The sequence below is a fragment of the Ornithorhynchus anatinus genome, chromosome 17, assembly GCF_004115215.2.
Source record: "Ornithorhynchus anatinus isolate Pmale09 chromosome 17, mOrnAna1.pri.v4, whole genome shotgun sequence".
NCBI classification, from domain to species: domain Eukaryota; kingdom Metazoa; phylum Chordata; class Mammalia; order Monotremata; family Ornithorhynchidae; genus Ornithorhynchus; species Ornithorhynchus anatinus.
Genome location: NC_041744.1, coordinates 21029965 through 21044030, shown reverse-complemented (window position 1 = coordinate 21044030; position 14066 = coordinate 21029965). Strand labels below are relative to the sequence as shown.

General features: G+C 53.0%; 1 protein-coding gene across 5 annotated transcripts in view; it reads left to right on the top strand.

Moving 5' to 3' along the window:
- The window catches only part of RUNX1 (RUNX family transcription factor 1), a 188018-nt gene that overhangs the window by 143761 nt on the left and 30191 nt on the right, over positions 1-14066 (top strand). For 4 of the 5 annotated variants that reach the window (XM_029082306.1, XM_029082304.1, XM_029082303.1 and 1 more), the window contains one exon: positions 13134-13331. The exons of the other annotated variant lie outside the window; for it this stretch is intronic. In XM_029082306.1, the coding sequence (XP_028938139.1) occupies positions 13134-13331 (198 nt within the window). The remainder of the gene's footprint in view (positions 1-13133; positions 13332-14066) is intronic. 5 annotated transcript variants of the gene reach the window in all.

Here is a 14066-nt window from a genome sequence, read left to right as displayed (position 1 = left end):
GGGGTCTCTGTACCCCCTCGCCCAGGTTGGGCCTGGCCCAGCCCATGATGCCTGCCCACACTCCTCTATCCTTCCATCTCTGGCATCCCCGTGCACCACTGGGCTGGGATTTGGGAGTTAGGCTTCAGCCAGGAGAAACGTTACCCCTCTCGAGCCTCGGCCCGGCTTCCCCCCGGGGCGGGGGTCAGACTCAGCCACGACTGGGTCTCCCCGAACCCCAGCGGCCGCCTTCCCGCCCCGCTCCTCGGGTGACACATTCCCGCGAACGGGTTTTTTGGAAAATCACCCCAGTTGGTTCGGTAGGTGAGTCACGCCCTCGGCCTATCGGCTCGGCCGCAGAGTAAATAAGTCGGGGCGTCGGGGAGGGAGAAGAACCGTTAAAGGGTGAATCATCTGGGAGGGCCGGGCCGGTCTCGAGACAAACCCAGTTGGCCAGCCGGAATTAAAGGGCCGGGAATGTTTGCCCTGGGGAAGGGGAGGCAGGCCCGCACGCCTCAGTCGTGGTCCCCCAGGCTGCGGGGGTTAGGAGATGCCTGTTGGCCTCAGTTTCCCCCCTCCCCACGTGTGTGAAGACGTAGCAGCCCAGAGACAAGATGGGAAGGTGGGTGTGATAGCAAGACTAGTCCCTTCCCTGATGGTGATCTCATCGCTCCTTCACCCCCTCGCTGGGAGGCAGGGAGGGGTAAGGAGATTCCCTTCCCTACCCGTCCACCCTTCTCAGGCAGGAAAACTGAGGCCCAGAGAGGTTTAGCCACTAGTCCGAGGTCACCCAGCCATCCGGGGCGAGACTTTAGCCCTCCCGAACCCAACACTCCCTCTACCCACCCCTCGGATGACCTCGGACGAGTCACTTAACTTCCCTGGGCCTCAGTACTCTCATCTGTGAAACGGGGATTCCGTATCCGTTTTCTCACTTAGACTGTAAGCCCCATGGGGGACAGGGACTGTGTCCGACCTGATTGTCTTTTATCTCCTCCCATGTGAAGTTGGGCAAGGCACTTCACTTCTCTGGGCCTCAGTTACCCCATCTGTAAAATGGGGATTGAGACAGACTGTGAGCCCCACATGGGACAGGGAATGTGTCCAACCCGATTTGTTTGTATCCACTCCGGTGCTTAGTACAGTGCCTAGCACATAGTAAGCGCTTAACAAATACTACAATTATCATTATTACTATTACCCCAGCGCTTAGTGCTTGGCTCATAGTGAGCCCTTAACAAATATCACGACTTTTTTCTTCTTATTATTATTTTAACTACTAGATCAGGCAGCTATACATCTGCTCACGCCCCCAAGGGAAAGAAACAGTTTTGTCCTCCTCCAGAACGGCATCCCAAGGGGAGGCAGGCGGGCCCGATGACGTCCCCATGCCTCTTGCAACGTGGAAAGAAAAATATCCCATCCCCGCGGCCCCTCACGGAGCCCCTCCAGGCTGCCTTTCCCGAGGCCGGGCTGGTCTGAATCTTCAGTGCCACACGGTAGCCCCAGGTGGCCACCGACCCCACCTGAAATTTTCCGAGGGGAGCGTCACCTCCCAGCCCGAGCATCCCACGAGCCCTGGCCCCCTTTCCTCCTCCCACTGTCCCTCCCGTTCCGTTCGGGGCCTACCTGCTCTGCCTATCTGCGCGATCTAGCCGCAAACAGTTTGGGTTGACCACACCACTTCCCTATTGAAAGTTAATACTGTTTGACTCATTCTCAGTCCCTAACCTGGAGCCAAAGAAAACAAGCCAAAGAATAACCTGCTTGTGTGTGCCGTTTGGAAAGCGCTCAGAGGCCCGGCTTTCAAAATACTCCACAGTAGCTCACTATATCTCTCGTTCTCGGCAGCCGCGGGGGAAACGAAGGAAGCGGGAGAGGTGAAAGAGGGAGAGAGAAGTGGTGCGGTGGGAGGGGGCGGTTAGAGCCCCTGGAAATTTATGAGCTTTCATTGAACTGGAATTATGCTTGTGCCCATCGGAGTAGCAGTACAGAGAAGCGACTGTTTCAGGGGTGAAAAAACACGTTGAGAACAGCACCGGGCACATCATTCCACGTGGCTCGGCAGGGCCGCCCGGGGTGGACCGGCAGTCTCTAAGCAAGGCCCAGCCCGGAATGATGAGGATGTGAATAGTGGTATTCTTTAAGTGCTTACTGTGTGCTTACTAAGCGCCGTGCTTAGCTCTGGGGTCGCTAGAAGGCAGTCGGGTTGGAAGGAGTCCCCGTTCCACATGGCACACGCACCCTAAGAGGGAGGGAGAACGGGTACCGAATCCCCATTTTACAGATGAGGAGAGCGAGGCCCAGAGAGGTGAAGTGATTTGCCCGGAGTCACACAGCAGACAAGACAGGCAGCTATGGCGTTTCCCAAGGGTCTAGCGGGAGCCCTCAGATTTCCAAGTGGAAAGAGTTGCCCTAGGCGGAGGCTTGGGACAAGAGGGACTTGGGAGGGAGGAGGAGGAAGCGGGGGAGAGGCGTCTCAGCATTTCTGCCACATGCTCCACTTCTGTCCCGTGGTCTTTCTAGGTCCCCAAGGAGACTTGATCCCTGGGCTGGGGTCTTCTAAAACTCACACGCCCAGGCCACTGCCGATCCTTCCGGGTTTCCCTACGCAACATCTTCCAAATCTGCCCCCTCCTCCCCACCCAAACTGCTTCCCGCCCCCACCAGCGTGAGTTCCGGTCTTGTCACGGCTAGACTATCGCGTTAGCGTCCTCGCCGGACTCCAATCCCGGAGCCTCCAGCCAATCCCGCCTCCAATCTCTCCTACTCGCCATCCCACAGGTCATCTTCCTGAAGCATCGCTCGGCCCACATCTCTCCTCTCTTTAAAACCCTCTGCTGCCTTCCTGCTTCCCTTGGCATCAAACAAAATCTCCTCACAGTCGGCTTCACGGGCTCCCCCCGCCATCTGGCTCCACCTTCCCTCTCTGCTCTCTTCTCCCGCTTTTCCCCAACCCTCCGTCTTCGCTCCTCCCAAGCCGACCTTCTAGGTGTCCCTTGCTTCTGACTCCTCCCCTCCATCCCCATCCCCCCCGGCTCAGCACATCCTCCGACCCCACATCGGAGAGATCACAACTCTCCCCACATTCGAATCCCTCCTTAAACCTCACCTGCTTGAACAAGTTTTTCCAGATCGATTTCCCAGCAACCTGAGGTCTGATTCAGGTCCGGGTGGGACCAGAAGTAAGCCCTGAGCTGAACGAAAATAGGGTGGCCCCGAGGGCTTCTAGCCCCAGCAACCCAAGGGCCATCCACGTAGCCCGTGGCCCTCCAAGGCCACCCTGACCTGTCCCCGGGGTGCCGTTTGAAGAGGGGTAGCGGAGGGAGGCGACTAAACTGGGTTCAGTTGGGGACTGGGCCGGTCCCCGGGTTGTGACCCGCGAATCCCACACGCCTCAAGCCGAGACCAAGTTGGCCCCTCACCTGAACAAGTTTCTCACTGATAAGTCAGCCCCAGGCACACGGACAAGAAGGAAGGAAGGGAAAACTGGTCACCGGTCCCAGAGATGTGCCGGCATTCCTGAGCCAGCGGCCGGCCTGGCCAGCCCATACTCTGCCCTCTTCCGCCACCCCTCAGCCAGATAGGCAGAAATGCCATCAGGTCCCTCCCCAAACCTCCACATCCCCAGCCCCTCCAGCACCGGGCATCTAGATGCGAGCGAAGCCTAATGGAAAGAGCACGGGCCTGGGAGCCGGAGGACCTGGGTCCTAATCCTGGCTCCACCACTTCCCTGCTGGGTGACCCTGAGCAAGTCACTTCACTTTGCTGGGCCTCAGTTACCTCATCTGTAAAAAGGGGATCGAGACTGTGAGCCCTACATGGGACAGGGACTGTGTCCAACTTGACTTGTGTGTATCCACCCCAGCGCCTGATACAGGGCCTGGCACAGAGTAAGCGCCTAACAGATACCGTCATTATTATTTTTATTATCTTGGGCAACCCACTTCTCAGGGCCTCAATAATCTCATCTGCACGGTGGGGATTCAATTCCAGTTCTCCTTCATACTAAGACAGTGAGCCACACGTGGGACTGGGCTCTGTCCAACCCGATGGCCTTGTAGTTATTCTAGTACCTGATGCTTGGCCCAGAGTAAGCCCCAAACAATCATCTCAGTTATTGTGACTTACTCTTTTGATTTAGTCCTGACTATTTTTATTTCGTGCCGAGAGCGCCGATTTGGAAAGGCTCACTTACATTCCTTCCCCTGTTTTCAAAGCTCTTCCCTGCCACCGTGCCCAGAGCCCCTGGGCTAGTAGCCACAGACATGAGACAGGGGAGAGGTGCTGTTTTGGGAAGAGGAGCCGGGAGGGTATTCCAGGCTGTGGGGGGGAAATGACAGGGCCCTACCGAGTATATCAGTTTGGGGTTTGTGCCAATTAGAGCTGTGTTTGCCTGGAGGGGTGAGGAGAGAGAGTGTGTTATTTGTATTGATGTCTGTCTCCCCCCCTCCAGACTGTCAGCTCACTGTGGGCAGGCAATGTCACCGTTTATTGTTGAATTGTACCTTCCCAAGCGCTTAGTACAGTGCTCTGCACACAGTATGCGCTTAATAAATCCGACTGAATGAAGATGGAATGAATGAAAAATGGCAGAGAATGGTTTGTGTTGTAGGGGTCCGGGCAACGAGCCCATTGTGGCAAGAAGGTGAGAAGTAGCTTGGCCTACTGGTTAAAACATAGGCCTGGAAGTCAGAATGACCTGGGTTCTAGTCCCGGCTCCACTACTTGTCTGCCGTGTGACCCTGGACAAGTCACTTACCTTCTCTGTACCTCAGTTACCTCATCTGTAAAGCGGGGATTAAAACTGGGAGCCTCATGTGGGACAGGGACTGTGTCCTATCGGATTACCTGAATCTACCCCAGTGCTTAGAATGGCGCCTGCCATAGCGCTTAACAAATACAATTAAAAAAAGAAACAAAAAAAGTGTGTCTGGATCAGGAGCACTTGGTGAACTCACGGCCTTCCGGAACAATGGACAGTTGTACGAGAGATTGTGGAGTCATCCCCCACAACTAATAAATCCATGAATCTCTATGTTGCTTTTATTCCTTAAAGAATCTTGTTTTTTTAAAAAAATGGCATTTGTTTAGCGCATTCTATGTGCCAGGCACTGTACTGAGCACTGGGGTAGATGCAAGCTAATCAGGTTGGACACAGTCCACGACCCACACAGGGCTCACAATCTTAATTCCCATTTTACAGATGAGGTAGCCGAGGCCTGGAAGTGTCAAGTGATTTGTATCATGGTCACACAGCAGACAAGTGGCAGAGCCGGGATTAGAATCCAGGGCCTTCTGACTCCCAGGCCCGGGCTCTATGCCCTGGGCCACGCTGCTTCTCGTAGATGGGTCTTCCCATCTACTCCCTCCCCAGGTGCTCTGCACGCAGTAAACGCGTAATAAATACAGTTGAATGAATGAACAGAGAAGGAAGTTTCAAGGATTGTTCACCTAGAGCAATCAAGGACCAGAGAGGGAAAGAGGCTTGCCCAAGGTCACAAAGTAGACTCGGGACAGACTGAGAACTGCACTTTCTGAAACCTTGACCGAGCAGGGTCCTGGTTCCCCCTTACACGCTGAGAAGCAGCGTGGCGCAGTGGAACGAGCACGGGCTTTGGAGTCAGGGCTCATGAGTTCGAATCCCAGCTCTGCCACTTGTCAGCTGTGTGACTGTGGGCAAGTCACTTAACTTCTCTGTGCCTCAGTTCCCTCATCTGTAAAATGGGGATTAAGACTGTGAGCCCCACGTGGGACAACCTGATTCCCCTGTGTTTACCCCAGCGCTTAGAACAGTGCTCGGCACATAGTAAGCGCTTAACAAATACCAACATTATTACACCGTCTCTTTCCCCAGCCTGGACCCCGAGGCCGAATTTTTCCGAGTCACCTCTGTCTGTGCCGAGGTGACCATCTGTTCAGTTGGATCCGGGCCAGGTCAGCCCAGCGTCCAGCTGGGTCTGCCCCCTGTGCAGGATGGATCCATCAGCGGACGCCTTAATGTGCGAAATTTTGATTTTCGGTGCCCGGCCTCCCTCCGCCTCGGCTCCCGCCGCGTTTCGGCTGGGAAGCGGCGCCAGCGGCCCCGGGACTTGGAAAGGAACGCGGTGGGTCTAGGGCAAGTGAAGGCGTCAGGGGCCTCAGGATCGGGGGGGTCCCCGGCGGATTTCCGCAGAATGATGCATCCGATGTCATTACGTTAGGCGGCGTGTCCGGGGTGAGGCATGCGACATCGTGGGCCTCTGTGTTTCCGCTGTCCTTGGGGGCTGTCGTTGGACACACTGGTGGGTGGACAGGGGAGGAAGCAGGAGGACACGCTCGGTGCTTATTGGATTGGGGGAGAGCGGGGTACGTGGACAGAAGAGATCACCTTTAGCTCTTCCCCTTGGCTCCAGTTGACTCCCTGCTCCCCCTCACTCCCGCGTCCCCCGACGCCAGCCGGTGACAGCCATCTTGTAGCTCCGACTGTCCAGTGGAAAGGCTTGCCCGCTCGCTCCCCCCTCAGACCTCCCGGGTGGGTAAAATCGGGGACCCTCGATCTCAGAGCCTCCAATTTCAGGGCCGACAGGGTTTGCCGGACAGGAGAGGCAGAGAAGCTGGGACCTTGGAACGGTTATTAATTTTGCCTTGGGTCAATCACCCGGGACCTGTCTCTTCAGTTGGCTCTCCACACCATTCCTTCCTTTCTTCACTGCATCTCTGTCTCCAGCAGTGAAGTCCTACCCCCTAACCCATCATTGAAGGGGAGCCTGGAGGCATTTGGTGTGTGGGAAGTTGCAAACTCCCAAGAAACAAAGGAAGTTTTAGGCAGCAGAGGCTGATGGGGGTTGAAGGGGCAGGCACTCCAAATCCCTAGAAGGTTCTTCCTTCTCCTTTCTGTTTTGATGCACACAAGTGTGTTTTGCACCCAGCAAGGGCGTTATAAATACTAGAATTGCTAGTTTTTTGTTTTGATTTTTGTTTTAAATGGTTTTTGTTAAGGACTTACCATGTGCCAGGCACAATACTAAGCCTTCATGGAGATATGAGGTTGGACACAGTCCCTATCCCACATAGGGCTCACGGTCTTAATCCCCATTTTACAGATGAGGTAACTGAGACACAGAGAAGTAAAGTGACGTGCCCAAGATCACACAGCCCGGGCTCTTTGCACTAGGCCGTACTAGCAGACTGTAAGTTGGTTGTGAACTGGGAATGTGTCTGTTTTATTGTTGTGACATACTCTCCCAAGCACTTAGTACGATGCTTAGTAAGAACTCCATAAATACGATCGATTGATTCACTGATCGATTCCGTGAAGGTGAGTGGGAGAAGCACCATGGCTTAGTGGATAGAGTATGGACCTAGGAGTCAGAAGGTCTTGGGTTCTAATCCTGACTCCGCCACTTGTCTGCTGTGTGACCTTGGGCGACTCACTTCACTTCTCGGGGCCTCAGTTCCCTCATCTGTAAAATGGGGATTAAGACTGTGAGCCCCATGTGGGACGGGGACTGTGTCCAACCTGATTAATTTGTATCTACCCAGTGCTTAGAGAAGTGCTCAGCACATAATAAGTGCTTATAAGTACCATAATAATAATTATTATTATTATTAGAAAGGGTAAGATAAGTAGTGCCTGAGTGATGGAGGCTCCTTTCCCGGCCCCCCACTCCTCCCACCCCAATAGCACTTCTTGGATTAATGGTGGCTGAATTTGTAATAATCTCTGGAGTATTTCATCGTGGTTCAGTGGAAAGAGCCCGGGCCTGGAAGTCAGAGGTCAAGGGTTCTAATCCCAGCTCCGCCACTTGTCAGCTGTGTGACTTTGGGCAAGTCACTTAAATTCTCTGGTCCTCAGTGACTTCACCTTTAAAATGGGGATTAAGACTGTAGGTCCCACGTGGAACAACATGTGTAGAGAAACCCAAGTCCCTGGGGAGGAGACCTGTTTTCCCCCCTCCGAGCGCTTAGAACAGTGCTTTGCACATAGTAAGCGCTTAACAAATATGGGAAAACAGATCTCCCCAGGGACTTGGGTTTCTCTCCGCATGCTCAAAGATCCCAGCTGTGTGGAGGGGGGGAAGCGGAATGATAATGACGGTATTTGTTAAGCGCTTACTATGTGCCCCGCACTGTACTGAGCACTGGGGTGGATACAGGCAAATGGGGTTGGACACAGTCCCTGCCCTGCATGGGGCTCACGGTCTTCATCCCCATCTGAAGCGGGGAACACAGAGGGACCCAAGATAGTTTGACCTGATCCATTAGGTAGAAGGGTCACTTCCAACATCAAAGGGTGAATTTGGAGATCTGACAACCCTGACCCTGAGTTCTGGAAAGAAGAGTGGAAAATCCAGCAGGGGAAAATCCTACCGTTAGCTGAGTCCCGCCGGTGTCGTATCGCGCACTTGTGTGCGTGTTCATACGTGTGTACAGCTCCGCCCTCTAAGTGACAAAATGATGAGCCAAATCTGTTGGTTGCCCAAATCTGTAGTGAGAACCTCATTACAGTCAGTGAACAGAGGAACTGAGGTGACCTGTAGCTAACGCATCATCTATGACTAAACAAGTAGTTGGGGGAAGTTTTCTAAAATCTCATAATTCTGAGCATTTGGTCACCTTATTCTTTAGAGAACACAGATAACTTTTCTGGCCAAGAATGTTCATGTGCAGAAAACCCGCCTTTCTGCTGTATGAGTAATTTTTTTGTCAGACCGCCTTAGGGTTTCACTACTCAGGGGTGAGGGTTGGGGGGAGGTGGTGTGTTAAATCTCCCGGATTAGATTCCGCCCCCACCCCTAACCCCCCTAAACATGCCATCAAGTGAGTTAACTCCGCATTACGGTACAAAAGTTCTGTCACACCAGGTCATTTGTACGCTAGATAGTATTTGGATTTCCCAAAGGTCACCCTGAATAAAACCCTCTGAGAAGCATTGGCAGATGCTTCCGTTTTGGGAATAATGATAATTATAGCAATAAGCACGCCCTCCTCAAATAAAAGCCAAGAAATATTGGCAGATTATTCTTATCTTCCTTTGATTTCTGGAATAATAATAATAACAACAAAAATATAATAATAATAATGGAATGTGAGAAGCACTGGCGTAGATAAAATCAGATCACACACAGCCCCTATCCCTTCTGGGGCTTAGGGTCTAGAAGAAGGGAGAATAATAATACTACTGATATTTATTCACTTGTCTGCTGTGTGACCTTGGGCAAGTCACTTTACTTCTCTTGGGAAGCAGCGTGGCGTAGTGGAGAGAGCACGTGCTTGGAAGTCAGAGGTCATGGGTTCTAATCCCTGTTCTGCCACTTGTCCACTACGTGACCTTGGGCAAGCTGCTTAACTTCTCTGTGCCTCAGTTACCTCCTCTGTAAAATGGGGATTAAAAGTGTGAGCCCCACATGGGACAACCTGATTACCTTGTATTTATCCCAGCGCTTAGAACAGTGCTTGGCACATAGTAAGCGCTTAACAAATACCATCATCATTATTATTATTCTCTGTGCCTCAGTTCCCTCTCTTTAAAATAGGGATTGAGACTGTGAGTCCCACATGGGGCAGCGACTGTGTGTCCTACCTGATTTGCTTGTGTCACCCCAGCGCTTAGAACAATTCTTGGCACAAGAAACACCAAACACTTGGCTTAACAAACACCATAATAATTATTAGTATTTATTATGTGCAAAGCAGTGGTAAACTCTAGGGTAGATAACGGGTTAATCAGAATGTGTACAATCTCTGTCTCCCGTGGGACTCGCTGTTATTATTATTATTAAGTTTTCCCTGGACTTTTCATTCATTCATTAGGTTGTATTTATTGAGCGCTTACTATGTGCAGAACACTGTACTAAGTGCTTGGAAAGTACAATACTGCAATAAAGAGAGACAATCCCTGCCCACTATGGGTTTACAGTCTGGGGACGTGGAGGTGGTGGGTTGGGGGAGGTGGAAGGGGGGAGACAGTAAGGACCTAACAGATACCACCATTATTATTATTATTATTATTATTATTATTATTAAGAGCACGGACTTGGAGATCAGAGGGTCATGGGTTCTAATCCCGGACCTGCCACTTGTCAGCTGTGTGACTTTGGGCCAGTTACTTCACTTCTCCGGGCTTCAGTTCCCTCATCTGTAAAATGGAGCTGAAGACCGTAAGCCCCATGTGGGACAAGCTGATGACCTCGTATCCCCCCCACAGCGCTTAGAACAGTGCTTGGCACAGCGTAAGCACTTAACAAAGACCGTCATTGTGATTATCATCATATAGACATATAAGAGAAGCAGCGTGGCTCAGTGGAAAAAACCTGGGCTTAGTAGTCAGAGGTCATGGGTTCTAATCCCGGCTCCGCCGCCTGCCAGCTTTGTGACTTTGGGCAAGTCACTTCACTTCTCGGTTCCTCAGTTCCCTCCTCTGTAAAATGGGGATTTAGACTGTGAGCCTCACATGGGACAACCTGATGACCCTGTATCTCTCCCAGCACTTAGAACAGTGCTCGGCACATAGTAAGCACTTAACAAATGCCAACATTATTATTATATACCCAAGTGCTATGGGGAGGGAAGAGCAAAGGGAGCTGAGGATGAGGGGGGCTCAGGCTGGGAAGGCCTCCTGGAGGAGGTGGGCCTTCAGTAGGGCTCTGAAGGGGTGGAAGGGGAGGGTGGGTGGCTGCCCACAAATCGAGTTGGACACAGTCCCTGTCCCCCGTGGGATTGTACGTTCCAAGTGCTTAGTACAGTGCTCTGCACGTAGTAAGTGCTCAATAAATACGATCGAATGAATTATTGTGGGACAGGGGCCGTGTCCAACTCAATTTGTGGCTATCGACCCTAGCGTTTAGTCCAGCGCCCGGCACATAGTAATCGCTTCACAAATACCATCGTCATTGTCATTATTATTGCAGTATTTGTGAAGCGCTCATTGTGTGCCAGGCGCTGGATTAAGCGCTGGGGTGGACACTAGCAAATCGGGTTGGACACAGTCCCGGTCTCCTAATAATAACAATTTTGGTATTTGTTAAGCATGCACTGTGTATCAGGGACTGGACTAAGCGCTGGGGTGGAGAGAAGCAGCGTGGCTCAGTGGAAAGAACATGGGCTTTGGAGTCAGGGCTCATGAGTTCGAATCCCAGCTCTGCCACTTGTCAGCTGTGTGACTGTGGGCAAGTCACTTAACTTCTCTGTGCCTCAGTTCCCTCATCTGTAAAATGGGGATTAAGACTGTGAGCCCCACGTGGGACAACCTGATTCTCCTATGTCTACCCCAGCGCTTAGAACAGTGCTTGGCACATAGTAAGCGCTTAACAAATACCAACATTATTATACAAGCAAACCGCTTGGACCCAGTCCCTGTTCCCATAATAATAACAATAATAATAATAATTGTGGTATTTGTTAAGCGCTCATCATGTGCCAGACACTGGAATAAGCGCTGTGGTGGTTACAAGGAAACTGGGTTGGACACAGTCCCTGTCCCACAATATTAAAAATAATAATAATAACAATTGTGGTATCAGTTAAGCACCCCCTGTGTGCCAGACACCATACTAAGCACTGGGGTGGATCCAAGCAAATTGGGTTGGACGCAGTCCTCATCCCACGTGGGGCTCACAGTCTCAGTCCCCGTTTTGCAGAGGAGGGAACTAAAGCACAGAGAAGTAAAGTGACTTCTCCAAGGTCACGCAGCAGACAAGGGGCAGAGGCGGGATTTGAGGAATCTTTCTCTTCCTCGCCATTCTCCCAGGCTCCTCGCCTTCCTCTCCTTCGTTCAAACTTGGGTGGGGGGAACCCAAACAGAAAAGGAAGCGGTTTCTTCATTCAGATGTTGCACATTAATTAATTTGTTGGTTTATTTAGTCATATTGTCTGCCTCCCCCTCTAGACTGTAAGCTCCTTGCGGACAGGGAACGTGTCCGCTTATTGTGGTATTGTACCCTCTAAAGCGCTTAGTAGAGTGCTTTGCACACAGTAAACGCTCAGAGAATACAATTGAATGATCCAGGCCCTTTCCCTCCTCAGTCCAAAGACACCACCAGGCTGCAGGTGGGTATGTGAAACCTGAAGCAGCGGGAGTTTCCTTCACCCTGAGGGATAGAGGGCCTGGGAAGAAGTGTCCCGAGATGACCCCCTCAACCCTCCTACGGGGATAATAATCCTTGTCGTGTTGGGATTTGTGAAGCGCTTATTAGATGCCAAGACTGTGCTGAGCGCTGGAGTCGAGACAAGAGTATAAACTTGTTTTGGGAAGGAAGGGCGGTGACTCCAGGAGGAACGGCAGCATTGGGAGGGTCTTCCCACCCCCCAGTCCCGTCAGGGGTCTCTGGGGTCAGGGGCCGGTCAGTGATGTCCTCACCCAGAGCTGCAGAATCAGCTCCTGGGAACCCCTCGTGGCTACCCGGGCTTCCTAGCCAGCTACTGCTGAGAACAAAGATAAAAGCATAATCATCATCAGTGGTGGGCAACTACCGAGGGTGAGACCCTGTGCTGAACGCCTGGGAGAGAACATCACAAAGGCGTACAATCGATCGTTTAGCTGATCCTCCCTCGGGCTAGGCCCGGCCCGAGACCCTCTGCCCTGACGAGGCGTGTGACGGCTGAGGGAATTGGATTGTCGCGGGCTTTGCCGGTGGGTTAGAGAGTGGGAAGAGCTGGGAAAGCTTCCTGGAGAGGGTGGCCTGGAGCTGGACCGGGAAGGGACTGGCAGACTGGCGCATGGGAGGCCCTTCCAGGCAAGAGGGACCCATGGGGTAATTGGCAGCAGAGGAGAGCGATAAGAAGGGCCTGGAACGGGGCATGATGGGTGGTCCCTGAAGGTCGGGGGGTGCAGAAGGTCAGCTAGGATCGGCAGGGCTCTGAGGGCAGGGGGCTCGGGGCAGTGTGGAAACCCCCGACGTTGGGGTCAGCAGACGTGAAGGAAGGGAGATGGGTGTCACCACCCGGCCCCGGATTCCAGTTGGCTTCTGGTTCGTCCCTTCTAAACAGCCGGCCCCTTGGCCGCCCAGAGCGGGTCAGTGTCGGAGAGAGAGGGGAAGGCAGGGGCCGGGGGCGGGAGGCGGTGGGGATGGGGATGGGGGCCAAAAGGAAAGATGAAAAACGAAATCCTCCGGCTGCCAATGTCAGTGAGATTTTCTGATCTTTCTCCCCCCGCCCCCTCCCTCCCCCAATAGGACATCGTCAGAAACTAGACGAGCAGACAAAGGCCGGGAGCTTGTCCTTTTCAGAGCGACTGAGCGAGCTGGAGCAGTTGAGGCGCACAGCCCTGAGAGTCAGCCCCCACCACCCAGCCCCCACGCCCAACCCGCGCGTCTCCTTGAACCACACCACCACCGCCACTTTTAACCCTCAGCCTCAGAGTCAGATTCAGGGTAAGTACCGGAGCCGCGCCCCCCACTCTGGCTCAAGAGCTCCCGAGGGTCACGGGCCCCCTTTGGCTTACGGCCCACCCGGAGCTCTGGGGCTTGGTCGGGGCTCCCGGGGTCCTCTAGAGGCGGGAGCTGCATCTGGGCCTGGCCGGGGAGGGTTTGGGGGAAGGCGAAGGGGTGACCGTCCCCCCAGGGTCGTAGGATCACCCACAGCCGTGACACGCCACGGTTCCCGTAACTGAGGGAGGGGCGGGACGGGGAGAGATGTAAGCAGTGTGGCCCAGCGGAGGAGGTCGGGCCCGGGTGTTACAGAACCTGGGTTCTAATCCCCGCTCCCCCACTTGTCTGCTGTGTGACTTTGGGCAAGTCGCTTAACTTCTCTGGGACTCAGTTTCCTCATCTGTAAAATGATCTCCCTCCCATTTAGACTGGGAGCCCCCTGTGGGAGAGGGACCGCTTCCAACCTGATTTAACGTGTATCTACCCCAGCACTCAGAATAGTGCTCGGCATATAGCAAGGACTTAAATACCACAATGAGTCAAAACCTTTCTTCAGGGGCACGAGGGAAAATTGGCAAAGTTTCTGGATAGGAAGCTGGGATCTCTTCCTAGGTGCCAACTCTTCAATTTGAGTTTCAGGGGGCAGGGATTTGAAAGGGAATGAGGGCAGGCCTCAAGGATCTCCCGCCTCAGGAAGCCATTTTGGAGTCTTTGGTTGAAAACTCTCGGTCACCCCAG